We start from the raw sequence: 27411 nt of genomic DNA, 5'->3' as shown, positions 1-27411 counted from the left end.
TAGTATAGAGAGTGTATACGGCAGTAGTATAGTATTTACCCCCCGCCCCCTTACAGACAGCCCCGTGAGGGAGAGGGGGGCCTGGAGCTGCCTCAGTGTAACGCGGGGCCGGCTGCTCGGGCTGTGAGAGGGAGGGAGGGGAGGAGCGGCTGATGTAATATTGACAAGGAGTGGCGAGAGCCGGCAACATCAAGCAGCGTGCTGCCGCCCCCGACACACCGAGCACTTCACTGCCGACCTTGTGTGAGGGAGACCGCTGCCGACACCGTGCCCGGGAGAGAGAGACCGCTACCGACACCGTGCCCGACTACGGTGAGTGCTGCCTTATATACCCCTATAGGAAGTGCCCCTCAGTATTTATACAATGTATCACTACAGCCTATAGATACTTCTCCCTACAGCCTGGACACGGTGTATCCGTCCACAGACCTCTCAGGTGATACATTATATCCGTCCATAAAACGCACAGGTGACCCGTTGTATCCGTCCATAAAACGCACAGGTGACACGTTGTATCCGTCCATAAAACGCACAGGTGACACGTTGTATCCGTCCATAGAAGGCTCAGGTGATACGTTGTATCCGTCCATAGAAGGCTCAGGTGATACGTTGTATCCGTCCATGGCGTCACGTGTCACCCAGCAGCTTCTTCTATTTCTTTCCCCTATGTTTTATAAATATTGACCCTCGTGTAATGATCCCGGATCCAGCTGTCACTTAGTGCCTGTCCCGCCGGCTCCGGAGCACATGGCTGCAGCTGCAGCTCCCCCCTCCATGATGTTACAATGGGGCACATGGCTGCCATGGAGCTCTGTACTTACTGATACCATATACGTGTATATGTGTATAGTAGGATATTATTGGGCTATGTTCCCCATACATAGGAGCAGTATAGGATCTAGATTCCTGATGGGTGAAATATTGGCGCTTAATCCGGTTTCTTCCCGCACATTACAGCATGATGCAATATTTATAGATGGTGTCTCCTCCTCCTCCTCTTCCTCCTCTTCTCCCCCTTCTTCTGGCTATCCTCAGTGTGACAGGCTGCTCTGCTTGTATTTCCAGCCTCCTGTCATTGTGTATACTGCTATATACTGTTCATATGGTGATACATCTATATACATCTAGTCTCAGGAGTGCTCGGTTGCCGGGAGGAGAGTACCGGCCACTTCCTGTCATCAATGGTAACACCCCCCCCCCCCCCCCATGTCAGAACCTCCTCTCCCCATTCCCGTGTATGGAGTGTGATGGCTGGGAGCACACATACTCCACATTGCTCCATGTGAGAGGAAACTAGAGGGAAGACATTTCCAGTACAGGAGATGGTAGAAACTAAGGGTCCATTTACACAGAAAGATTAGCTGCCAAAGATTTGAAGCCAAAGCCAGGAATGGATTTGAAAAGAGGAAAAATCTCAGGCTTTCTTTTATGACCTGATCTCTGTTGATAGTCTCTTCCTGGCTTTGGCTTCAAATCTTTGGCAGATAATCTTTCTGTGTAAATGCACCCTATGAGGCAAAGCATCTGCTGAGGAGATCTGCTGTTCTGCTGGATTTCCTACTTCCATATAGTGCTGCTTATGTCCTTAAAAGAGTCATGTATTCCTATTAAGGGTAGCTTCACACGTACTGTATCGCTGCTGTTTTTACGCAAGAAAATCGCAGATCCGCCCCTGTGATTTTAGATGCAGAAAAATCGCATGGATTGACCTGCGTATTATGTGCGTAATATACATATACATAATTCGCAGGTCAATTCATGCGATTTTTCGGCATCTAAAATCACAGGGGCGGATGTGCGATTTTCTTGCGTTTTTCTTGCGTAAAATCAGCAGCGATACGGTACGTGTGAAGCTACCCTAAGGGAACAGTTTTGACCTCTGACCTCAGGCTGAAATCAAAGGGACTTCTAAGAGAACCCATCATCACTTTCATGCTGCCTAAAGCAGAAGACATCATGGTGGTCCCAACTTACCAGTCCAGATTCATAGATCTCTCCCTGTTTGCGTATAGGAAGAGATCTATCAATCAAGGCTGGTGGGCAGGCAAGAGGCACTGGGGACCATCCCAATGGCTTGTGGTTCAGGCAGCATTAAAGGGGTTATCCAGCGCTTCAAAAACATGGCCACTTTGCCCCTCTCTTGTCTCCAGTTCAGGTGTGGTTTGCAATTAGGGGTTTAATATTTATTCACTAAATAACACACATTACAAAGTTATACAACTTTGTAAAGTGAATGGCCCCCTTCCCCGTGTCCCCCCCCCCCCCCCCCCCCCCCCCCCCCCGGAGTGTGGTGCATTATACTTACGTATTCACTGTCGACCCCAGCCACCATCTTGGGTGGGCAGTGTCATCTTCGGGAGGCCGGCCAGTGGCCAGAGGTCCGGTCGGCCTCCTGAATCTGGAGACAAGAGAATGGCAAAAGTAACCATGTTTTTGTAGCGCAGGTTAACCCCTTCAAAAAGATTACTGGTACCCTGAACCCGACGTGTACTGAAGTAGTGACCCTATTATAAAAACAAATAAATTAGAGCTTATGACCTTGTTACTATAGTATAAAATGCCGCCACTCCAGAAGTCACAATATCCGCCCCCCCATCCCTATGAAGGAATAATGTTTCCAGAGAAGAATAACTCTGTAATATGAGGCAATACAGGATGAGTCAACAGAATAGTATGGTTACCAAATTGGGAGTCTGTGCGGTGTGCGTCCTGAATATGGCAGTGTGCACAAAGCCCATGTGTTCTCCGCACATAGTCTACACTGCTGCTTCCCCTCATTGAAAACTCCCTCAATCTCCTGATTTCACCTCTGAAAAGGCAGCAGAAATGTAATAGAATCCATGTTGCACAGCTGATAAAGTTGCAAAAAGACAAGAGGGGTTCACAATTATCTCCTATAATGGAGAGAGTTCTATCCGGATGCGAAATATAAGAATATTCCTTGTCTCATTAACCCATGAACCCACAGCATGTGATCAGCGCTTTCTATAAACCCATTCACATATGTCGTAATATGCAAAGAATCTCCCGCACCATAACCTGCTGTAATATCTTGGGTAATAAGGACGAGAAACCTTGACAATGACTTGTACTGAGTAACCTGTAATATAGCAGAATTTATTCCTATGAATCACGTCTGTGTGGAATGATGGAGAAAGTTGTAGGAGTTGTTTCGTACATCTCACCACATGACCCTAAATCCCACAATCCTCTCTTGGCTGGTGATCTATTTTTTTATTTTTAATAATTGACCTTCAAAATATTCCCTTGTAACCCTTTTGGTTCAGGAGGTTGAATATGTTTCTTGTAGAAAGAGTTTCCAGTATTGCAATGCTGGCTTTGTTCATACTATTGTTGGTTTTGTTCAAACCAAAAATCTGATGGAGTCAAGGAAAGGAAATGGGGTCTGTCAGGGTCCGTCATTGCATGGCATTGTATGTTTTCCTACAGAGCAGAACTATGAAAAAATAATGTTGGTGGGATCCTAGTGTAAGCCGCCTTCATCTGATTGCAATACCAGACACAGCCCACTCACAAGAGTGGCGCTGTCTAAGCAGAAGATGAAACCAATAAGAGTAATGGGGGTTTTACACGGAGCAATAATTCGCACGATTAACGATTTTGAATGAACAATGTTTTTTTTTTTTTTTTTTTTTTTTTTTTTTTTATAACGATCAGCATTTAGATGGAACGATACATTGTACGGAAAGATCGTTATGCGATCGCTTAAGCCTATGTTTACATGGAATGATCTGCAAATTTTTTGCGAACGATCAACGACTATTTAAGAACATGTTGAAAGATAAAAATGAACGGTTTCTCGCTCGTCCCTTGATCGTTTGCTGCGTTTACACGTACGATTATCGTTCGAATTCGATCGTTATCGTGCAAATTCAAATGATAAATCGTTCCGTGTAAAACCACAATTAGAGAAGGAAGAGAAGAGGCCTGATCTGTTACAGCTGTGCTGAGTTAGTGCTTATGTCGCTGTGTTCCTCTCTCCATGCCTGTCATTCCCTCCCGGGTCATGTTGACCTGTACTGGCTGCCACACATACCTAATGGCATAGTTTAACTCCTGCTATCCTTGGCTGATATGTGCCCAGCAAGGGGTAACATTTAGTCAGCTGTACAGTGTGTGCTGTAAACCCTGCCATAGAATCCTGCTCCTCCAGTTTTGGGAAGGGACGTGTTCTCATCCCAGACGTCTTATCGCTGGATCAGTATATAGTCGTTGATGTGGCAGATCGTTTAGATTTGACTGAAGGGAATAGTGTCCAAAGTACGTGACATGGCGGCACCTGGTGGTTATATAACTGCAACATTCTGAATCATGGAAGGGCCCTATTACACCAACAGATTATTTGACAGATTTTTTTTTGAGCCAAAGCCAGGAATGGACCACAAACAGAGAACAGGTAACAAAGGAAAGACTGAGATTTCTCCTATTTTCAAATCCATTCCTGGCTTTGGCTTAAAAAAATCAGTCAGATAATCTGTTGGTGTAATACGGCCCTTATTTCCATATTCTAATCTTTATACCAGCGATATTTTCCCTTGTGTTTCTCAGTGGCTGATGTGACCACTTACAGGAGTGTTTCCTCTCTATTTGGTCTCTATTGTAAGCTATGTATTTCTCACCATAGAAGTAGTATGTAGTCACCCTGTGCTGGTCACACCTGTAATTCATAGATACTGTGGCTGTGCTACTATGTTGTGTAAATGTATTGCTATTGTTGGCCTTCACCTTGGAGATGTGTTTACTATAGACAGTGAGCTTGTTGGGACTCAATGGATTCAATTAGCCAGGACTTACAACTTCATTAGCCACAGCCAAGTTCCTCCCAGCTCCCCCATAACTGGGAAGGCTTAGCTGAGCGTGGATGTGTTTCCAGTGGGGAGAGGCGGTAAAGCTCTGGTGGCTGCTTTCATCTGGGAAGAATAAAAAGGATTTAACCTTAAAATTCAGATTTGGCATGTTCTGAGATCATGCATAGCCGGTTAGATTTCTACAAGGAGGTGGTCTGCATGTCTGGCTATTAGAAATATCATTCTCTTAGGTAAGTCTGCACCCTATGGTGCAAGTACAGTATGGGCCCCATGCATTTATATGGGTGTAAAACGGGGTCATTACATGAGGTTAATGAAGACGACTACCAGAGCAAAGGAAAACCATGTCTATTTCCTGGAATGGGGTGTTTCATTCTGGTTCCCTTCTTTCCTGCTGTGTTACATGGAAACATTTTATCACTAATGTATGTGCCAAGAACAACAGCCAGACAATCCTAATGTTCCTATGGGGTGAATTGTGTCAAGGTCAGATGTTCTATGTATGTATTTATTTCTTTTTGTAAGAGGCAATAGTGACGTCCAGCAGTGTATGTATGTATGTGTGTGTGTGTGTGTGTGTGTGTGTGTGTGTGTGTGTGTGTGTTTGTGTGTGTGTATATATATATATATAATATAATATATAGTGTATATACATTTTCACACAAACTCGCACGCATGTGATAGCTGTAGGTCAGACATGCACCAAACATTTGGCTTGGCTGGGCGATCTTGTGTCCTAAATAGAGAGGGGAAGGGTAATTCAGTGCTACACTCCACCGGTAATGGCTTATCTCTTTGAGAATAATAAGATTAGACAGTTGAAATGCAACATGCCTGATCTTTATCCCCCCCCCCCCCCCAAAAACCTATAAAAAGGGCTGTCTTTTGATCTGTAGCTGTCCTAGTGGTCACATGCCTTTGGTGGTGACTTATTAGGAAGGTCTCGGAAATATCCGGGTTAGTTTATTTTTATTTTTCAGACTACAGTACTTTTTTTTTTTTTTTTTTGTTTAAGATAATTTACAGAAATAGTTTAAAAGAAAAAGTCACATTGAAAATTATAGTACATGCACAGTCCAAAGCCTGCCCATGTGATTGCCCAGTTTGGCCATTCTATTGCATACCTGATTTAAACAAGGAGCCTTTTGATCAACACTTAAAATATGTGACGGGATTAAACCAAACTTGATAGACTTTAGAAACAAATGTATCTCCTTGGATTGTGATATTTACATGTGTTCATCAGAGGACTAATAGAATTATTACATTTGTAGACATAGGCGAGTGATTAGCTTCCATGGAAGAATGTTTCACTGTTCTCGCTACTTCTTGGCGGGTACATCTCCTTCTCTGGTATCTCGGTGGCGTCAGAAATGATGCATTTTGTCATTTTGCTTCCTGAATACAAATCGTGCACTTGTCAGAGAAGTATACATAATATATGAAAAGCTATGCACACAGTGCGTCTAGAGATTCCTCAGTCTTCTTCCAGTATGTTCACGTGTCAACACAAACCATATCCCTCAGGCCATGTTCACATGGCGGACATCTCCCGTAAGCGCACGTCCCATTGTTTTTAGTGGGAATCCTAGTTTATAATGATTTTTCAAAATTTACATGTGGAAAAATATAAGTGACCTGTCAATGGAAGTGTTTCTTGGCCGATTTTCTGCAGAAACTTCATCAGGGTGGCCTGTTGCAAATAAGTAACAGATGGATTGTGTATAGGAACGACATATAAACAGAAACCTAATCATTAGGGTTTTATTTTTACTTGTCTGTATCAAAACCTTGTAAAAGGGAAGAAAGTAGCTCTCTCAGCTTCCCCCCTCCCAGTAACAAGTCCCAGCAGCTATATTACAACCAGTCAGCTACACTAAACACTATGGGACAGATTTATCAGACATGGTGTAAAGTGAAACTGGCTCAGTTGCCCCTAGCAACCAATCAGATTCCTCCTTTCATTCCTCACAGACTCTTTGGAAAATGAAAAGTGGAATCTGATTGGTTGCTAGGGGCAACTGAGCCAGTTTCACTTTACACCATGTTTGATAAATCTAAGAACATTGCTCGACACCACATCCTAAATAATCTGGGACATAGAATATGAAGTCACCAAACAATACTTGTGTATATACATTAATTTGGGGAGTTCATTTCTTCTCTTGTTTATACACTTTACCAGTCCATTTTTCCATTGACTTCCATTATTAAAAAAAATAATAATAATAATCAAAATGGATGCTCTTTTTTTTTTTTTTTTTTTTAAAGTACACAAACGTGGCTTACTACTTTTTTGTGTACTTTAAAAGCAGCGATCGGCGCCCATTTACATTATTGATTGGGCCCCCATCGGCCCGTGGAATAGGACCCTTAGGCCATAACCATAAGCTCAGGACCCAGGATTATTTCCCCCGACCTCCTGTACTGTAGGTTTTACTTCTGTGATGCTTTATCTCCCCCATAGTTGTTTGAGTTTAGTGTCCAGCCATTCTGAACCTAGAGATAGCAGCGAATTCTCTAATCTCAGATATTCACAGCTGTGTTCCTAGTGTCCAGGTGTGTTAACGTCCATATCACACGACGATAATACAGATTAAAATACTTCACTGTGCATACGATTACCGCAAGCTTTAATATTTTGTTTACTTCCACCAACCTCAGTGCTGTAGTAAGATATCAGAGCGCCCAATAACCTTGAATAATCCCAAACTTGTGTAAATAGGTGGCACTTTTCAGTTTGGTCAGCTATATCTGACTCAAGTAAATACGACCCACTTTTCTGTAAGCTTTCTGCTCAGTTGATATACAGAAGACTTGGGGGAGTGTAATTTAGTTACTTGCAACGTTCTCGCCCTTTTTTTATGAACTTGCACTTTCTTCACTTTTATGAATTTGCCCTACACCTGAAGACGCTCCGTTTAGGAGTGAAACTAGTTGTGGAGGCGGTGTTCAGTTTTTAATTCTACTACCACAGTCCTATGTAGCTTAGTTAGTCTGCAGCTATCCTGAGTGTTATTTAGTACCACTGGCTAGTGGACTCGTAATAATGTTGTGGGGGTCTGTGGAGTAGTGTTTTTAACATCACAATCCCACAGTCTTTTATACATGATATATTAAAAGTTACGTTTTACTTTCCATTCGGGGATATTCAGGCTCATTTGGGCTTTTGGCCCTCTGTGTTGCCAAGTTATGTGTCTAAAAGGGAACCTGTCACTATGAAAATGCTACCTAAGCTATCGCCATCATGATATAGAGCGGAAGGAGCGGAGCGGATTGATATATAACTTTATGGGAAAAAATGTAGTATAACTGGTAATTTATGGAATGAAATCTCTAAGGCTAAAGAGTCTAGTCTGTTAAGTGACACCGCCCCCTGGACTCCTTACCACAGAATGAGGAGGGATTTCAATCAACATATTACAAGTTATACTGAATCTTTTCCCACAAAGTTATATATCAATCTGCTCAGCTCTTCCTGCTCTATAACATGATGGCAATAGATTAGATAGCATTATCTTGGTGACAGGTTCCCTTAGGCATGTTATCTCTTCAGCTCTGTGCACATGATAGAGACATACTCCTAATATAAAGTAAGGGCCCTATTACACCAGCAGATTATCTGACAGATTTTTCTAAAGCCAAAGCCAGGAATGGATTTGAAAGGAGGAAAAATCTGTCTTTCCTTTATGACCTGTTCTCTGTTTATAGTCCATTCCTGGCTTTGGCTCAAACCGTCTAGTGTTGCCTACTCAGCCGTGCTCTTCTCCCTACTTCTTCTAGTGATTGTGATGGTCTGAATACCCTGATCCCCACTGATAACTTTGGATGTGTCTCTAACATGTCAAGTTTTTTTTTTGTTTGTTTAGGTACACTTAAAACCACGTCTCTTTTCCACGTCATTTTTAGCCAAAAGCTAAAAATGACAGCCAAAAGACACACTTAACAAAAAATCTTTGCTCACCATATGGCCAGTGTCTTTGAGCTGTAACTGTATTAAAAAATGTGATCAATAGAGATGAAATGGTCATTCAAACTGGTGGCTGAAGTAGTAGAACGCAGCCTTAATGGCATGGAAAACGTAGATACAGCTATAGGCTCTATCCATGGTTTGCAGAACTCCCTAGGGCTACATCCCTCTTTTTCAGTCATCGGTAAAATGGCGAGAGCTCGGGTTCGGATGAACTCAAACGTACTGAAAGTTTTCTCATTTTTAGGGTGCGTTCACACGTACAGGATCCGCAGCAGATTTGATGGCGCAGAGTTACTTTGCATTGAATCTGCAACTTCAAATCTGTGCCATCAAATCTGCTGCAGATCCTGTATGTGTGAACGTACCCTAAGTGATCAACACTGTTTGAGAGATGGGAGCCTGCATGAGATTGGGGTTGGCTCCACACTGGCCTATAATATGGTGGCCAAAGTGCTGAATTTTTTGTTTATAAGAACTAATAAGGAATATGAGTATAAGTAAGAATAGCTGGCAGGTGAATGTATGCCTCACTTGTTTGCCCAAGAATGCAGGTTTGTGCCCCAAGACTGAACTCTAATGAAAGAAATAATTCCGTATGTTGCATCATCTCTCTGCAGAACAGGATATTACTTATCAAACTGGTGCTCTAAAATACTCTCTGTAGTACTTTATCACTCTTCAGACGACAAGTTTAGTGTCCGATTGGATATATTTAGCTGTAATGACTGTAGGCCGCCATATGATGACATATGCAGTAATACACCCCTTGTCTATATTGCAACAGACCAAAGCACATTCACCATCTAGCAGTCTTGAGAAGCTAAAGGCGTCTGCAGCATCACCACCATAACAGCTGGCACAGCAGAGTTCAACTTGTGACCGCAAAACTACAATATCCAGCTTTTGTGCTGGGGGTCAGCCAACTCCCCCACAACCGCAAAAAAAAACAAGAAAAAAAACATGTATAGTGTAACCATTCTGGGAATGAGAGGAGTGTTTGGTTTGTATAAGCGCTGTAATCGGTAGCCTTGTGAGATAAGCTATTGATCCCTTCTGGAAAATATACGTGGGATTCGGGAAGTGTGTGAAGTTTACCTAACTCATCAGAGCTGGGGAATGTTTGTTCTGTTCTTAAAACAGTATAGAATATGCAGTAAAGTATAATATACTTAGACCTGTGATACCAGGACAAACTGTATAATTTACAGTACATACAGTATTACTATTTAATTGCCAGTACAAGTGTTATGAGGGTGTAAGGACGTCACTTCATACAAAAAGCCACTAACAAGAAGTGTTTATTTTTTGAAATTTGTTGTCCCCTGATGAAGCAGTCATTGTGTAAGGTGAAACTCATCTGGGCACTTTTTGTGGTAACAAGATGAGGACATTTGGCTGAATGTCGCTATTGTCGTTATTTTTACATGACGAGAATATTTGTCTGATATGTCTGAACACCCCTTTGGTTATTTTTACACAATTGCGGTGCCTAATGTAACACTCATGCTAAATTTGTCATTTGGTTGGATTTGGACCTAATGGGAATATATATATTTTTTAATAAATCTATTAAAGGATTTCTGTTTTGGAATTCCGATACTTATGTAATCGTTTCAGCAACTCTTCTTTGTGTCCATTTTACTGTACAAACTGGCCAGAAAATTCAGTATTTTTCACACAGAGCTCTACTGGACGACCACAGTTGTCGTCGTCGTCGTCCATTTTTTTTAGCAGTATATTATGGCTCAGAAAAAAACATTGTGGCCGTACCATTCATCTGCGACCCGGGACAGCCAAGAAAGTGGCCGCATAAGTGACTCAGGCTATGGAGGACACCAGTGGCAGCATAAGTGACTCAGCCTATGGGGATGGCGGACACCAGTGGCAGCATAAGTGACTCAGCCTATGGGGATGGCGGACACCAGTGTCACGAGTCTTCTGTTATTATATTGCAGACACCTGGCCTTTACCGTTGCATGTGGCAAACATCAAAGTTTACAGCCTCTTTGGAATTCTTCACGTAAAGCGTCTGACATCTTTGATGTGCACCACATAAAGTCTGATTGTTACAAGAAAAGAATTCCCGGTTTAGAAGTCTTTGCCGTATCGGTAAACCTCGTTGCCGAGTCGCAAAGTACCTGTAACCTAGATACACACGCTTCCTTTCGAAGACCTGCAATGCTGGCAGTGAATTTCAATGACCACATTTAAGATTTTAGGCGTACGTATACATTTCCATAATGTACGGAGCCCGGTAATCGGAGTTTATTAGCGGCCTTCGGACTTGTTATCGTTTCATGTGGGGGCGGCGTTAAGGGTTAATAAAGTGACTGTGGCGGTGGCATATGACTTATTAAGCGTCTAATCTCCTAATGTTGTTTCCACGTCGTTGTTTACATAGTATGGATACTGTGCACATGGGTGGCGTCTGTTGTCCCACCGCTATATATAGATGACAGTCAGAGCAGGTTAATCTGTGATTAGTGCCACTCGTACATGTGACGTCCACCCTCATAACACGGCCATAGGGTAAGCTGACGCATGGCAACATACAGGTCGGTAGGATGTGCGACCTGCTCAGGTTGTATTATGTGCGCTGTACATGGAGATTACATCGACAGATGATAGAAAGAATAATGCTGGGAGGAATATTGACCAATGTGAGACTAGGGTTAGAAGTGGATGGTTATGGGGTTGTTTGAGTAAACAATTGCCCTGCGGGGTAAAGAAAAGACTTCAGAGCTGAATTCTTAATAAAGCTTCTTGCTTGGTGTCTGCTCTAAGCTTGTTCTGGCTGTTTACACTACATGTGGGGATGTTGCCTCTGGGAACTGTGAATGCAGCTCTGAGGTATGATACAGGCTGTAACTCAGGATGAGTATTAGAGAAGTAATACAATGGTATGGCTTATTCTCATTCATCTGGTGATCTGGCATAGTTGCCATCTGTCGTGCGGGCACTGGAGGAAAAAATAAATATGTGGATTGTTTTTTTGATCTGGTAGAACCACACCAGAGGGCAATGATAGCAGATGGTCCAGGGATTCAGTGCTGTGCCTATGGCAAAAAAATGGCGCATCAAATCCAAAGGATCCAGGTTATTTCATTTTACCATTCTGACATATGTGGCTCCAGTATGCTGGACATATGTAAACCCAGGCTGATTCAGATATAGATAGATAGATAGATAGATAGATAGATAGATAGATAGATAGATAGATAGATATAGCGCATCAATTGCACTTAAAGGGATAGTTCACCCAAAAATGTTTTCTTTCAAACCAAATGGTGCATGAGATTTTTAATTTACTTCTATAAAAAAAATTCTTCCAGTACTTATCAGCTGCTGTATGTAATGCAGGAAGTGGTGTATTCCTTTCAGTCTGGAGAGCAGGAGAGATTTTCTATGGAGAGATGCTTCTGCTTCGGACAGTTTCTAACATGGACAGAGGAGGCAAAAGAGAGCACTGTATCATACTGGAGAGAATACACCACTTCCAGCAGGACATACAGCAGTTGATGAGTACTGAAAGACTGGAAATTTATTAACTGCTGTAGAAAGTCTGACACTGTGCTCTCTGCTGCCACCTCTGTCCGTGTCAGGAACTGTCCAGAGCAGTAGCAAATCCCCATAGAAAACCTCTCCTGCTCTCCAGACTGGAAAGAATACAACGCTTCCTGCATGACATACAGCAGCTGATAAGTACTGGAAGACTTGAGGTTTTTTTTTTGTATAAAAAAATAAATTACAAATCTCTGACATCAGTTGATTTTAAAGAATATATACCCCATGTATATAATATATATATTTATAAAAGGGTATAAAGTCATGGTGACGGGAACCAAGAAGTTGGGCGATGGGCTTGATGTAATCATAGCTACTGATTCCCATTTCTTGTCCACTCTTCAGAAATGTATCCCTCCAATCTAGAAGAATATCTGCTACTGTTTTCTATGTTTACAGTCGGCTCTGGTGTTCAATGGACACAATGTCTTTTTCTTTAGTAAAAGGAAAAAAAATAAAATTCTGAGTATTGACTGGCAGAGCACCATCCATGGAAGCTTTCCAAGGTCTCCAGGGTTACGTCAAAGTATGAAGGACAAGGAGAGAGGTTTGTCTTTGAGGCACTTGCTAGAAGACCATTGTTCCTTGGACATGTCCAGTATTACGAAGGGATTTTTATGATCGGACTTTTTCTGTGTTTCAGCATACAAAAAGTCCTATGCTATAACTATAATAATGTGCATTTTATTGTTTTAAAACAGGGATGGAGAACCTACGGCTCTCCAGTTGTTGCAAAACTACAACTCCCATCATGCCTGGACAGCCTTCGGCTGTCATTTTCATGCTGCCTAAACCACAAATCTGGGCAATCCTCAGCAGCTTCTTCCCGCCCCATCTTGATAGATCTCCTCCACTTTGGTATAGGGAGAGACCTATAAATCAAGGCAAGCAGAGCGAGGGAGAAACCACCAGGGAGCACTCCCAATGACTTGTGGTTCAGGCAGCATCAAAGTGATGACATGTTCCCATTGTAGATTTCCCATAGCAATTTTGTAATTGGGCTTATTAGGCAAATATGCCATTATCGGCATTCAAAAACACTTTCCCCAGCCCCCCCCCCCCCTCCCTCCTCTCTCTCATTCACTGCTCATTTTCAGGAAATCTTGACTCTTTTACATCAGTCGAGCCCGGTGTAACCTATGGAGAGGAGCCAGCAGAGAGCAGAGAACAAAGGATTACACAGTGGTAGCTGTTTGAAAGGCAGGCAGTATTCAGAGGTCAGAGAGGTCAGTGCTTACTTCAGAGGAGATAGCCCGGTGATGAAGATGTAAATTAACTCTTTGTTGTCGTGTTTTGGTGCCTCATCTCCCTCAACCCCTCCCCTCTCCATAGAGAACAATGAAGACCGGAGGAGAGCTTCAAACTGCTTTTTCATGCTTAAAAATGCATTTTCAGCTAATAAACCAAATTACAAAGTTTCTTAAAATTGCCCGTACTACTGATCTCTGCCAAAAAGAATTTAAACGACAGTGACACTTTAAACAGGACTATATGCAACCATGCACATTCTGGCCATAGGATTGGATTTATTAAGTCCCAATTCCTTTCCATAGCCCCTACGGTGAAGTCACAGATGGAGTTTTACTGTTAGATGTGACCCATATGGGCGACACATGTACAACCAAACTGTATACTAATCCTAAAAACGATGGGGGACATTTACTATGGAGTCAAATGTGTGCGACCATTCTATTGTGGGTTGTTGTTTATTTTGCTTCGGTACATTGTGTGAGATTTATGGAAAAGTTGCACTGTCCTAGTAAAAAGTCTCAATCAAATTCACCTGGTACTGACAGACATAGACCTGCACCGTTTTTTTGCGCAAATGATAAATTGGGCGCAAATCCTGGATTATGCAAATTTTTTTTATAATTTTTTTTATAAATAGGTGCAAAGCCCTTGTGTGTGTTCTGAAGTTTTAGATGATTGTAAGGGGAGGCTAATCCAGCTCCTGTATATTCCAGTTGATGCTGGATTCGAGCAGTTCCTCTGTGTATAGACAACAGTAGAATTTCCGTCTGATGTTTTTTTATACACAAATAATCTACTTGTAAATATAGATATCTGCTTACGTCTCCTGCAGATAGAGCCCAGTTCCCAAAGAAGGCTTATGTGTTGCCTGTATATAAACACGTTCTGGCTTTCCTTGAATTGTCAGTTCTGTTGATATTACTATGAGGATTTGATCATCCGTGGCTTATGTCATCTCTGGTATAAAGTTATAGAATTGTCTAAACAGTTGAATAGCAGATCCAACCGGTCAGTGCGCTGTGCGGCCTTGATGGCTTATTGCTTTGCCAGCAGTAAAATTACACCCTGGGATGCTACGAGTAGAACACATAACATTATCGGGGGAAAAAGTCGGCAAATATTTATATTCGTGGAAATCATCCCCTTGAAACAGCGGGACGTTATAGCTGCTCCTCAAAGAACAACACAAGGATGTATTCGTTCTCTCGGCTTGCTACATGTGCCAATGGTGGGGGGCCTAGGAAAATATTTAATACCCTACTAGCTGCACTCTGGTGGTCTCTCACCATAATATTATCTCACATGTCCAGGGTGGGACAGATATTCGTTTTCAGGTTCAATCATTGGAAGTTTACTCTGTTCAAATGATGACGTTATATCACTGGTGGACAGTAGATCCTCACTGGTAGACTGCAGAACAACCATAGTCATATCATATAGTGTGGTATGCAAACAATATGTAGCACACCATGAACCTGCCTGGAGCTATATGTATAGGAGATGCAGAGGTGGTTTATGTGACTAAATGACGTTTGGAGGGCTCTTTAATAGATTTATGCCCTGGAACCCAGTAGCTTCGACCTTCTGCCCTAATCCCCTGGTGTGTCGTTTTCATAAGTGTCAGGTTTTTCTACATCCCATGCATGTGAATTCTACAACCCTGTATAAAATGCGGTAAAAGATTAATGGGAACCTGTTATCATTTTCATGCTGCCTAAACCACAAGCCATTGGGAGTCTTCATTGGGTGGCTTCTCCCTGTTGACCTTGATTGATCTCTGCCTATCTGGGGAAAGGATGTGATCTGTCAATCAAGACTGATGATGTGGGGAGAAGCTGCTGAGGAACACCCTTTAAGTCAGGCAGCAGTAACATGTTCTTAAAGTGTCACTGTCGTGAAATTTTTTTTTGCAGAAATCAATAGTCCAGGCGATTTTTAAGAAACTTTTGGTTTATTAGCCGAAAAATAAATTTTTCTCATGAAAAAGCAGTTTGAAGCTCTCCCCCCTGTCTTCATTGTTCTCCTATGGAGAGAGCTAAATAAAACACCAAAACAGGACAACAAAGAGTTAATCTACAAATACCTCACCGTTTATCTCCTCTGACAGTCAGCACTGACCTCTCTGACCTCTGATTACAGCATTCACCCAGCTCCATGCCTGTAATATCTGCTTTCTTCTCCCTCCCTTCTTCCCTTCTCCCTCCCTTCTTCCCTTCTCCCTCCTCCCATCTCTATAGAATAGACTGGGTACGTCTGATGCAACAAGTCACAATTTCCTGTTTTTTTTTTTTTTTTTTTGCAGTGGATGGAAAAGGAGGGAGGGGGGGGACCTGGGAAAAGGCTTTATAAATGCAGATAATGGCAGATTTGGCTAATAAACCCAATTACAAAGTTTCTTAAAGTCGCCTGGACTATTGATTTCTGCAAAAAAAAAAAAAAATACGACAGTGACTCTTTAAAGTGAATTGGGTACATCGCATTGGGTTTTTCACTTTAATGGATTGGTGCGGGAATACCAGTGTTGTGGTCAAGTGTGCTGAAACCCCTCCCTTCTTTGATGCAGCTCCAATGATTCTAATGGAGCTGCGTCACAGAGGGGAGATTTTCGCGTGCCGGTGCCGTTCATGGGAACCGGGCCACTGTTCAGAAAAAGGACCACGCCACTGGTATCCCAGCACCAATTCATTAAGGAAAAAAACCCAAAGCTATGTACCTGATGATACATTCACTTTAAGTTCATTGACTACCTGGCTGTTGAGCTTTGAGCACAATCGTAGGAAAACGTGTAGTAAACCAGTGATCCCTCTACGCCTCCATGACCCATGTTAGTGAAGCTGTGCAGTTATTGTAATCTGCTGCCAAATTGGCAGATTAACATTAGCAATATTAGATTAGTGATGAGGCTTAACTTGTCGACCTGAATAGGATTTATACGGTTAGTTTACACTCCCTGACGTCAGGTATGACATGCAGCGGAACTAGTAAGAACTATGTTTGTTTGTTCTGTGTTCTTGCTTGGCAGAGTAATATATACTTTAGGTAGAGTGAATAGCGTAATGGAAAACTGCAGCACGAGGAGGGCAGTGCCTGTAACCCCCTCAGAAACATGGCATGTACCCCCTGAAGTACTAATACCATAGCCTGGCTGTATACAATACATTGTAGAGTGACAATAGTCAAGAGATCTCATCCCTTTCATGAATGACCTGAATATAATCGGCCTGTGATGGCTGCAAAGAAAGAGGAAGTGACAGGAGGAAATAGTAAGCCGACCGTAACATGAGCGAGAGCTATTTGTGTCTTTCCATCCAGCCTTGTGCTCTGCAGACGATGTCCTGACAACAGTATGTAGTAATGCCCTTAAAGGAGCCCGTATGGCGGCATACAGAATCCTTACTATGGAGCCATAGGTATTCTGTGTATCCTCATATGGAACCAGATTGCCCACAACTAGATTCTAGTAAAATATGGATAGAAATCTCCTATTGTATTGGACCATGTCCTCCGGGTAGCTAGTTCCCTGCCTATATCTCAGGTTGGGCTGTTTACTGATCCGCACTAGTTCAATCATTTAATCCTCAGAGCTATATTTTATGTTTGCTTTATGGGCTGGACTTTTTGTTTTTCACATTTATATCATATTCAGGGCTCACAAACACTAGCCTGTATTTCTCTCAAGACTGTAGCTGTAGTTTGTCGCCATTTACTGATTTCCGGCAAGATACTTTCCTCAGTAGCTCCAAGGCCTCAATGATAAATTGTATCCGAACTCAAAGAAACCTATGGTTGTTCAGATAATTGGGGGTTGGCTGTTTCTGTCTGCAAAGATAATTTTTTGGTTTTGCCTCTATGGACGTGTGTGTGTGTATGTATTTATATAATATTATACAGTATATGAATTTTGCACTATGAAATAATTTCCTTGCTAGTGTCTCATGCAATAATCGCTACAAAACCATGAGCCCATTGGCCACAGGACACAGAAAAGATTGTGTTTTTTGTAGTGTGACTCCCTCCTCCTGTAAGAGGCAGCCCACTTAACTACCCCCCCCCCCAGTGCATACATTACCAGGTCCGCGCTCCGGCTTGCTTCTTGGACGTCCCACAGTGGGGCAGAGCACTGATCAGGACGTTCAGATGCCTGGAGCCCCTGAAGCAAGCCGGGCCGCAGGGTGGTAAAATGGGCTGCCTCTTACATACTCGCAGCAGTATTACAATTCGACTGCAAATTGGAAACTTGCAGCATGAAATCTGCTGCGGATACGTTGTGTGAACCCACCCTAAAAGTTCCTTTCAGAAGTCCACTTTTTCCCAAAAACAGTGCCCCTATTTGGTATTGTAATGCCTAACTCTGCCCCATTACTTATGAGATGGTATTGGTCTGTCTATTCACTCTGTAAGGCTATGAGTGTCATGAAGATCATAATGGCACACCTAATGTTTGTCAATGTGCCATAGGTTGGAAACATTGCTGCCCCCTCCCCCACCAGCCTTTGGGGCTGCCCGCTCTCTCTCATGGGAATTGTTGCTCTATTTGTTACCATATAATGTATGTCTCCATGAGAATAGTAATGTGGACTAGTCATATAAAGGACCGGCCATTACATGTTGCTTTTTTTTTTTTTTCCAGATCAAAATGAGCTCCAACATCCTTCTCAGCTTTGGACAGCAGCTGTTTCGTCGTAAGGTTGTGGGATCTGACTCTAAAGAGAGCAGGTTGGCAAGATGTCTCAACACTTTTGACCTTGTTGCTCTGGGTGTGGGCAGTACCCTTGGTGCCGGAGTATATGTCCTAGCCGGAGCTGTGGCACGGGAAAATGCCGGACCCGCTATCGTACTCTGCTTCCTCATCGCTGCTCTTGCTTCTGTTCTTGCTGGATTATGTTACGGAGAATTTGGAGCAAGAGTTCCAAAAACTGGCTCGGCCTATCTGTACAGCTATGTCACAGTCGGTGAATTCCTGGCTTTTATAACTGGCTGGAATTTAATTTTATCTTATGTTATAGGTAAGTTACTTATTGTATGAAGCAGAATAAATGTTAGAGCTATAAAGTGACAATTACAACTAATAGAACACATCAATGTAATGTGACTATATGGGAATAAGAACTAAAGAAATTAAATGCATGGTAGAGAACCACAATCCCTTTATTTCTGCAGTCGGTAGAAGACTATGGTACTTGCATTTCTCTCAGATATCGTGTGTGTTTGTGTGTGTGTGTGTGTATATATATATATGTATGTATATATATATATATATGTATATATATATATGTATATATATATATGTATATATGTATATATATATTTATATATATATATATATATATATATATATATATATATATATATATATATATATATATATATATATATATATATATATATATATATTATAATCTGAAGATGGAGGTGCAGTTAAAAGTGGCTTCCGTAGGAGCAATTAATGGGCCAGAAAGTGGGGCTGCTTGGCCCAGGCCCCATAGCGGGACATGAGGCAAATCTCGGTGGGCACCACCCAACAATATGCAAAAGGAGAAGGCCTAGCGTCACGGGATATTTTTTATATATATATATATGTATATATATATATATATATATATATATATATATATATATATATATATATATATATATATATATATATATATATATATAATTTATAAATTATGAGAGCGATTTATTAAACTGGTGTAAAGTAGAATTGGCTCAGTTGCCCCTAGCAACCAATTAGATTCCACCTTTAATTTTTCAAAGAATCTGTGAGGGATGAAAGGTGGATTCTGGTTGCTATGGGCAACTATGCCAATTCTACTTTACACCTGTTTGATAAATCCCCCCCATAGTGTCTGTATAGTATGTATATAGGGGGAGATTTATCAAACATGGTGTAAAGTAAAACTGGCTCAGTTGCCCCTAGCAACCAATCAGATTCCACCTTTCATTTTCCAAAGAGTCTGTGAGGAAAGAAAGGTGGAATCTGATTGGTTGCTAGGGGCAACTGAGTTTCACTTCACACCATGTTTGATAAATTTCCCCCATAGTGACTATATAAAGTATATGAAAACCTATAAACAAGCTGTAAAGCTTTGGTATCTATTCTCTTAAAACATAACACTGCGTTACTGAAATCCTACTTTATACTGGCACCATCTATATTTGAACCGACCCAAGTCTTCCCAGCTGTATGGAGATACTTCTGGGCTTTTATGAAACTTGCTGACCTTTCTAGGTAAAGCACATTGGCCGTGGGTCACCGAGACTTCCCATTGATGGAAATAACTTGATAGGACATATTACGATTTAATCTTGAGTTATTTATATGCTTTATATGATAGTCAATCCCTTTAACATTTCCTTTTTTGTGTTTAAGGGACCTCGAGCGTGGCCCGGGCCTGGAGCGCCACCTTTGATGAACTTATTGGCAAACAAATTGAGCATTTCTGTGTAGAGCATTTCTCCATGAATATGCCGGGTATACTGGCCAAGTATCCCGACCTGTTCTCTGTCATCCTTATTGTGGTGCTGACAGGTACGTTTTATGGAAGTGTAAACTCAGGAGCACACCATATTCTGCTTTGTAGTTTGTGTGACTAATTTTCAGTATTTTGTGAACACATTACATACGCCCCCTTGTGGATGGATGAATTAATAGCATTAACTGCATTTTTTGCTACTGAAAATCCCTACTATATATCTGTATGGGGTTGTTCTGGCAGCATGTACGTAGATTTATACAAACCCCATTCATACCCATTTTGTCCCCCCTTCTGTTCTATTGGTTGTATGATCCTAAACTAACTGGTTGACCTCCTTTATCTGTTTCATCCTCAATAGTTTTTTGCCCAGGTGTGTTTAACCTCTGCATGCCTTATGCATTATGGGGGTATCTAAAGTGGTGCAGCTTTCCTTAAAGGAGAACTCTGGATAGGGATTTGTATTTATATATAGAGTGTTTTATATTTTATTTTATTTCTTCATTCCAGTTACCTTTTTGTTATCTTCTCCATGTTACACATCATACATTAATATAGCGGAGTACAATAAGCTTCTTTAGTTCTTCTTTTTAGAAGATAGAGAACTCATTTGATGCTGTTGTATTCAGATATAAGACATATATAACTGCCCATCACTTCTAAGTTCTCTATCACAATCACATTTGTAACCATTGAATTCACTTAAACGGAACCTGTCAAGTACTCTGATCTGTCAGCAATATTAGAAACCATTGCTACTTCCAAGTTGACTGGCACTGGCATCCTCCTCCTCATCCTCCTCATCATATTCTTTACTCTTTCTCAGCTCTCTTATGCATTGGAGTGAAGGAATCTGCCCTTGTCAACAAAGTATTCACGTGTATCAATGTGCTGGTCCTGGCTTTTGTCATCGTATCTGGATTTGTGAAAGGATCCATTAAGAACTGGCAGCTCTCGGAGAATGACTTCAATATAACCAACATGACGGCTTCAGACAAGTAAGTTTTAGTTTAGTTTCAGCTGTTCCCCTCGAGATATCCAATGGGCGCCTTGTATGTCGTACGTGTAGCAGCTTTTCACTTAGTGAAAGGAGAAACCATACATTATGATGCGGTCGGTATCATGTGTCACATGAGTGTGAGGTTATAGATGTTTGTGTAAGCTCCTTTCACTAATCCCTTAGTGCTGACATTTCCCCATGTGCCAAAGTCAATCGGTTAAGGTATAGTCATAACTATAGAATGAGGCTTACCGTAACCACCTCTTATAAGATGTGAACAACTGGTGGTAATGGACGGCCAAAGATTACTGGAGAGCTTTCATTTAGGAAATTGGTGGGGTGGTCCTAACTCCCCTTACTGATAGCAGGCTGCCATGGCCATACTGCAATATATATTGCAAGTTGTGTTCTCTAGGGTTGAGCTTCTTTCCCTCTCAGCTTTGCTAATGTTTGCATTTTTTTGCTGGCCGTGTACAGATGCATATATGCAGTCACAAATGTATTCCAGCAGTGTCCCTGGGTGCTGCATTGTTATTGCAATAGGCAAGCAGTAAAACCACCTACTCTGGTGCATTTCTATCCTTTTTGTTGATCATCTTGATTGCTGTATTCTTAAAGGGGTTGATCAGGATTGAAACATTGACTGCTTTTAATTTTTTTTTTCCAGAAACAGCGGCACATTTGTACTCAGATTGTTTGTGGTATTGTGATCAGTTCTTTTAAAGTAAATGAAGCACCACAGGACAGGTGTTGCGCTGTTTTTGGAAGAAAGAAGATATTTTTCCTGAATAAACCCTTTACAACATACCGGTCATTTAAAAAAAAAAAAAGTTATGTGGCCTGGATAGCCGCATAATGTAAGTCTATGGGGCCATCTAGGCCGGACGGACTCTGAGCAGGGAGAGGAACATGCGGCAATGGTGGTAGTCTCCCTGCTGGTTCTCCTGATCGGTCTCGATCTGAACACTCAGACCCCAACTGATCAAAACTTCTGACATGTCTCTGTGACATGTAAAAAGATTTTCAAATGACAGGTATACTTTAAGGCTATGTTCACACAATGTATGTGTTTTATGAAAAGAACGTCCGTTGTTTTCATAGTAAAATGTGTTGCTTTGAAGTCATTGCAAAAAAACTGCCAATGTTCACACAATGCATTGAACAATGGCAGTTGCTACGGCCATAGAAATAACTATTTCCAGCCATTCATTGAATGCAATGCAGTTTTCAATGCAACAATGGCCATTGTTTGAGAACACCAAACAACGGCTGTTGTCCATACCTTGTGTGAACATAGCCTTATACTTGAACTCCACAGTAGAAGAACCTGTCCCAAAACCTTAGTGTGTGTCCAACCTTGAAAACTCCATATTTGACTGACAGTTGTCATGTTAGATTGGGATTTGAAGCAAAAAATGTAAGATTGAGAATATGAACCCAGCCTGTAAGTATAACGTAGGCTTCCATATTATACTTTTAGTCTGTGCATCCATAATGTGTCCTTTTTATGCACATGTGGCCGTAATCCTAAATTGTTCATTGTAACTTTCCTCTTTTCAGTATCACTGAGCAGAAGACCTGGGATTATGGCTCTGGCGGATTTATGCCATATGGTTTTGCCGGAGTCCTTTCTGGAGCTGCTACTTGCTTCTACGCCTTTGTTGGATTTGACTGTATTGCCACTACAGGTAGGTGACTTCACTACTTTATGGATCACAATACATTGCTGTGTGACCTGTTCACCAGTCTATATGCTGGCATGCTGTTCCTGGATTTACCTTATTGTATTTTATTTCCTATTAGGTGAAGAAGTAAAGAACCCACAGAAGGCTATCCCTATTGGCATTGTCGCTTCTCTCCTTATCTGTTTTGTGGCATACTTTGGGGTGTCTGCAGCGCTCACACTTATGATGCCGTATTATCTTCTGGATCCAAACAGTCCTTTGCCTGTGGCTTTCAATTATGTGGGATGGTCTGGTGCAAAATATGCTGTTGCTGTAGGATCTCTGTGTGCCCTCTCTACCAGGTACCTTTTCTTCTTCTTTTTTTTTTTTTTTAACTTAAATGGGCAAGTGTGCTGTCTGGGTCAGGCATGTTCGGTTCAACTGTAATCTCCAGGAAGTATTGGAAGTTGGTCTCCACTAAGCCTGCAAGCAAGGGGGATTGTGGGAAAGTGTGTGTACTGTCTGACAGCCATATCTGTCTGCAGCAGTATGCCTAATAGAGAACTGACAGATTCCCTTTAAACCTGATGATTTTTTTCTGTTTTCCCAAAAGTGGACATGGCCTTTAAATTTTAGAAACCCCCCACCCCCACCCCCAGTTTGTCATTTTAATGCAGCTGTGCTCTTTAATGTTACATGTGCTCTTTCATGCCTTATCTTCTGCAAGAGCATCCTGTATTGCAACAGTCTTTTAACTTATGTTTTTTACCTTTTTTTTTTTTTTTTTTTTCTTTTCTATTCTAGTCTTCTTGGTTCCATGTTCCCCATGCCTCGAGTGATTTATGCCATGGCAGATGATGGGCTGCTATTTAAAGTTTTAGCCAGAGTCAGTGAAAGGAGCAAAACTCCAATAATAGCCACAATCTCCTCTGGAGCAGTCGCAGGTATGGACACATGCGGTCTCTGGTAAAACGCCACATTTTATATGACCATACCCTTTAGGCTTCATGCACATGGCGTTATGTCTAGGTAAGAATTAGGTGGCATATGACGTCTCCAAAAGTTAATATTACAGACCCATTGGTGCACCAAATTTTGGTATTTACTGCAGTTAACATACAACCTGTGTATGAAAATGAAGGTGCACAGAGATGTGGTCTAAGCCTAAATACTTCTATGGGCGCCATGTAACAGATCTGTACGGCATGGATCTGTGATGGATACTGGTCAAGAAAAATGTAAATTCCTCCAATTTTTGGGGATGCAAGTGCAACTCCACTAAATTATTATACAGGTTACTTTTTCTATTTGTACAGACCAGTTTGCCGTATGCCAGATGGGTACTTGGCCTGACCATTCACATGATTTAGTTTAATCACAAAGCAGATGGAGTCAGGTGGTTGTGAATTACAGGAGGCTTTTTAAGGATTGGGGATGTGTCGGGCCCTCCAGGAGATATTTTTAGTATTGCTTAATGTACTACACCTCCTATTTGGGAATTACAGGCCTGTGCGGTACTTGGCTGAGTTCCTTTTTCTATTGGTATTCATAGCTCTTTCTGACCAGTATGTTTAAAGTATTACATAGTCATATTTCTAATCTTTGGTTAGAATGAAGTTTGAATTTAAGTTTTTTCCCCTTAAAATAAAACTAAAATGGAAATAACTCAGGATTTTATATTAGAACTTTAGTAGATTATTCTATTCTATGTGATTTAACCAGATGTTGTCTTCATGTCTTCCAGCTTTGATGGCTTTCTTATTTGATCTAAAAGACTTGGTGGATTTGATGTCCATTGGGACCCTTCTTGCCTACTCGCTGGTGGCCGCCTGTGTGTTGGTTTTAAGGTAGGTGCAGATGTTGATTTGTGAAATAAATATTGGGTTTCTAATTCTATACAACCTTTTAAGATGGCAGGAGTAGAATTTTTTTATATGGTGCCTGGTTACTAAAGAGCTGTGATATTCCTTTACAGGTATCAGCCAGAACAACCAAATCTTGCCTATCAAATGGCCAGCACCAACGAAGAGGCTGATATCAATGAGTCGGTCAGTACTAGTGAGTCTCGCAATGGAATACTGGGCGAAGATGAAAAATTTGCTCTTCGGATGCTTCTGTTTCCTCAAAACGTAGAACCAACTAGATTATCAGGAACCATCGTAAATATCTCAGCAGGGACTGTAGGTAAGTAGCGGCAGAACCATCCTCCATCTGTGGGGTTTACCTTTTACTGTGGTTTAGGCTCTCATAATGGCCTGATATGAGGAGGTTTGGCAGAAACAAAGTTTAGCCATAGCTATAGTTATAGCCAGAATGACAGATGCACAGAAACTTTGTAACTGAACTGCTAGGGGGCACTCATTGGTCCTAGGGGTTTTACTGCAGTCTTAATTTTTTACAATTTTCTCTTTACAGGAGCGCTCATCATCGCCTTTTGCTGCCTCATGGTTTTTGGCCAGGACGCCTTGATAAATCGAGAAGCCGCCATCATTATTCCAGTTGCAATCGTATTTTTGTTATGTTTAGCCTTTACAGTTATCATATGGAGACAACCAGAGAGCAAAACTAAATTGTCCTTTAAGGTAAGAGGGATATTGTGATACTTTCAGAGGTATTGCTATCTGCGGCCCAATGACTAGCGTTAAGTGAACTTGAGAAAACTGTCTTTTTTCTGCAACCTCTCTGACCGCGAATGCACAGCATTTCATTCCTGGCGTCTGGAGAAGTTGGATGCTGCCATATGGCTACCAGGAAAACCTTTGGCTGTATCCATGTTTTCCAGGATTCCATAGGGCGGAAACTCCATTTGCTGAGAATTAAATGCCGAGTTTGAGTTAGGTGAACTTGGCGAACACAGACAGTCCACCCAACACTACCAATGACTCCACTGGTACACCAGTAAGATGTCCTCTTGTGCAGTAACCGTTTTACAGCCATGGGCAGGACCTGACTGGTCCTGATACTGATCAGTATGTCCAATAACATTTTTATAGCACTTTATTGTGATAGTTATATAAGAAGAGTAGAATGACACTTGCACCGGGATACTGTGGACATCCTTGTAATGCTCTGTGTGTTCTTTATAGGTACCGTTTGTTCCTGTTGTTCCTGTCCTGAGCATTTTTGTTAATGTATACCTGATGATGCAGCTAGGAGTAGGCACCTGGGTACGATTTGCAGTTTGGATGGCAATAGGTAAGTGATCATGTAAAAAATCGGCACATTTTAGCAACTGCAATATCAGACACCTTACAGTCCCAGTGAAACGGTCTTGCCTTACCATTCTTTGGTGATCCTTGTGGAAACTTGTAATCCTACATTTCTTTTCATTTGACCCTCACTTTCTGTTCTGTGGTGCTGTGTTTTTTTTTTGTTTGTTTTTTTTTACGCATACGACACACAAGTAACTTCTTTTGCTGTTTCCTTGTAGGTTTCATCATATACTTCAGCTACGGCATTTGGAACAGCACTGAAGCCGCTGGCTCCACTCCAGACAAGAATGCTGCAGATTACAAAAGGACTAATGTGTTGAATAATGAGAAACAGGCTTTTCTGGGTGATCCAGAAGCTGCTAACTCAGTAACTGCTTGAAGTTTGGATCCGGATGGTACCACCTTAATGTAATTGGTAAAAATGGACATCACCCAAAGCTTGCAACCTGCACCAACCATACAACACCAGACAAGTGACTACTCCGCCTCCTGAATGGTCAAACAAGGGCGTTGCTTGTCTACTATTGCTGCTATTCTCTTTACATCACAATTTATGGATCTTGCTTTTAAAAGAACAGGCCTGCTGCGGTTATATCATACTGCGACTCCTATAGAAAATCATGACTCCATGTCCACCACAGCGGCGGGTCTTAGCCTATTGGTTTTAAATTCTGCTGAAAATGTCAAATCCAGTCGTGGGTATTAGAAAGAGAATACGGACTTGTTCTTTAGGCAGGAAGTAAGCTGGGATAAAAAAATTTGAATTGGGGAATATATTCAATTATAGCAAAGGATTCCCTGTCTATGATCCACACAGGGAAATTAGTTTACAGCCAAAATAGCACAAATTGTGTTCATTTTATACCTTGAAGAAAACTTAACTTATTGTTTTTAAACTTTTTTTTTTTTTTTACTCTAGTAGTGCAGGGCACTTATGGGAGATCTTTTAATATTCCAGTCTTCTCAGTTTTTATATCGTATGCTGAACACTAGAAAATGTTTGTTCCCGTTTGGGTTTGTAGACCAGTGTCTGATGGTCCGTTTACACGAAGCGATAATTCGCCCAATCGATTGGTTGAATGATTTTGAAGCAACAATTTGTTTTTTATAAACGATCAGCGCTTAGACGAATAAATCGTAAGAAAAATCATTATTGCGATCGTTTTTAAGATCGCTTAAGCCCATCTTTCACATAAGGTGAATCATTAAAAGACTGTTTACACGTAGCGTTCTGCGAATTTTTAGCGAACGGCGATTTGAGAACATGTTGAAAGATCAAAATGAACGATTTCTCGCTCGTCGCTTGATCGTTTGCTGTGTTTACATGGAATGATTATCGCTCAGATGCCATCGTTATTGCGAAAATTCGAATGATCGTTCCGTGTAAACGCAGTATTAGTCTGGTTAAACATCTATAATGATGAGATGGCTGGTGGAGAAGT

The 27411-nt window shown here is 41.5% G+C and overlaps 1 protein-coding gene across 1 annotated transcript; it reads left to right on the top strand.

Moving 5' to 3' along the window:
- On the top strand, nucleotides 1-27411 carry SLC7A1 (solute carrier family 7 member 1). Its single transcript, XM_069969876.1, has 12 exons — nucleotides 1-312; nucleotides 18248-18623; nucleotides 19991-20149; nucleotides 20920-21091; nucleotides 22654-22781; nucleotides 22897-23119; nucleotides 23562-23701; nucleotides 24502-24604; nucleotides 24733-24941; nucleotides 25173-25339; nucleotides 25844-25952; nucleotides 26188-27411. The coding sequence occupies exons 2-12, from the start codon at nucleotides 18254-18256 to the stop codon at nucleotides 26346-26348; spliced, it is 1941 nt and encodes a 646-aa protein (XP_069825977.1). The 5' UTR covers nucleotides 1-312; nucleotides 18248-18253; the 3' UTR covers nucleotides 26349-27411.

Source organism: Dendropsophus ebraccatus, chromosome 5 (assembly GCF_027789765.1).
Source record: "Dendropsophus ebraccatus isolate aDenEbr1 chromosome 5, aDenEbr1.pat, whole genome shotgun sequence".
In the NCBI taxonomy this organism is placed as follows: Eukaryota; Metazoa; Chordata; class Amphibia; order Anura; family Hylidae; genus Dendropsophus; species Dendropsophus ebraccatus.
Note: the sequence above shows the minus strand (reverse complement) of the source record. Positions and strands in the feature narration are given on the sequence as shown.

Coding starts and splice junctions, on each gene's coding strand:
- SLC7A1 (XM_069969876.1), top strand. CDS start 18,254: ATGAGCTCCAACATCCTTCTCAGCTTTGGACAGCAGCTGTTTCGTCGT. Junction 21,092..22,653: donor AACATGACGGCTTCAGACAA/GTAAGTTTTAGT, acceptor TCCTCTTTTCAG/TATCACTGAGCAGAAGACCT. Junction 24,605..24,732: donor GCCTGTGTGTTGGTTTTAAG/GTAGGTGCAGAT, acceptor ATTCCTTTACAG/GTATCAGCCAGAACAACCAA.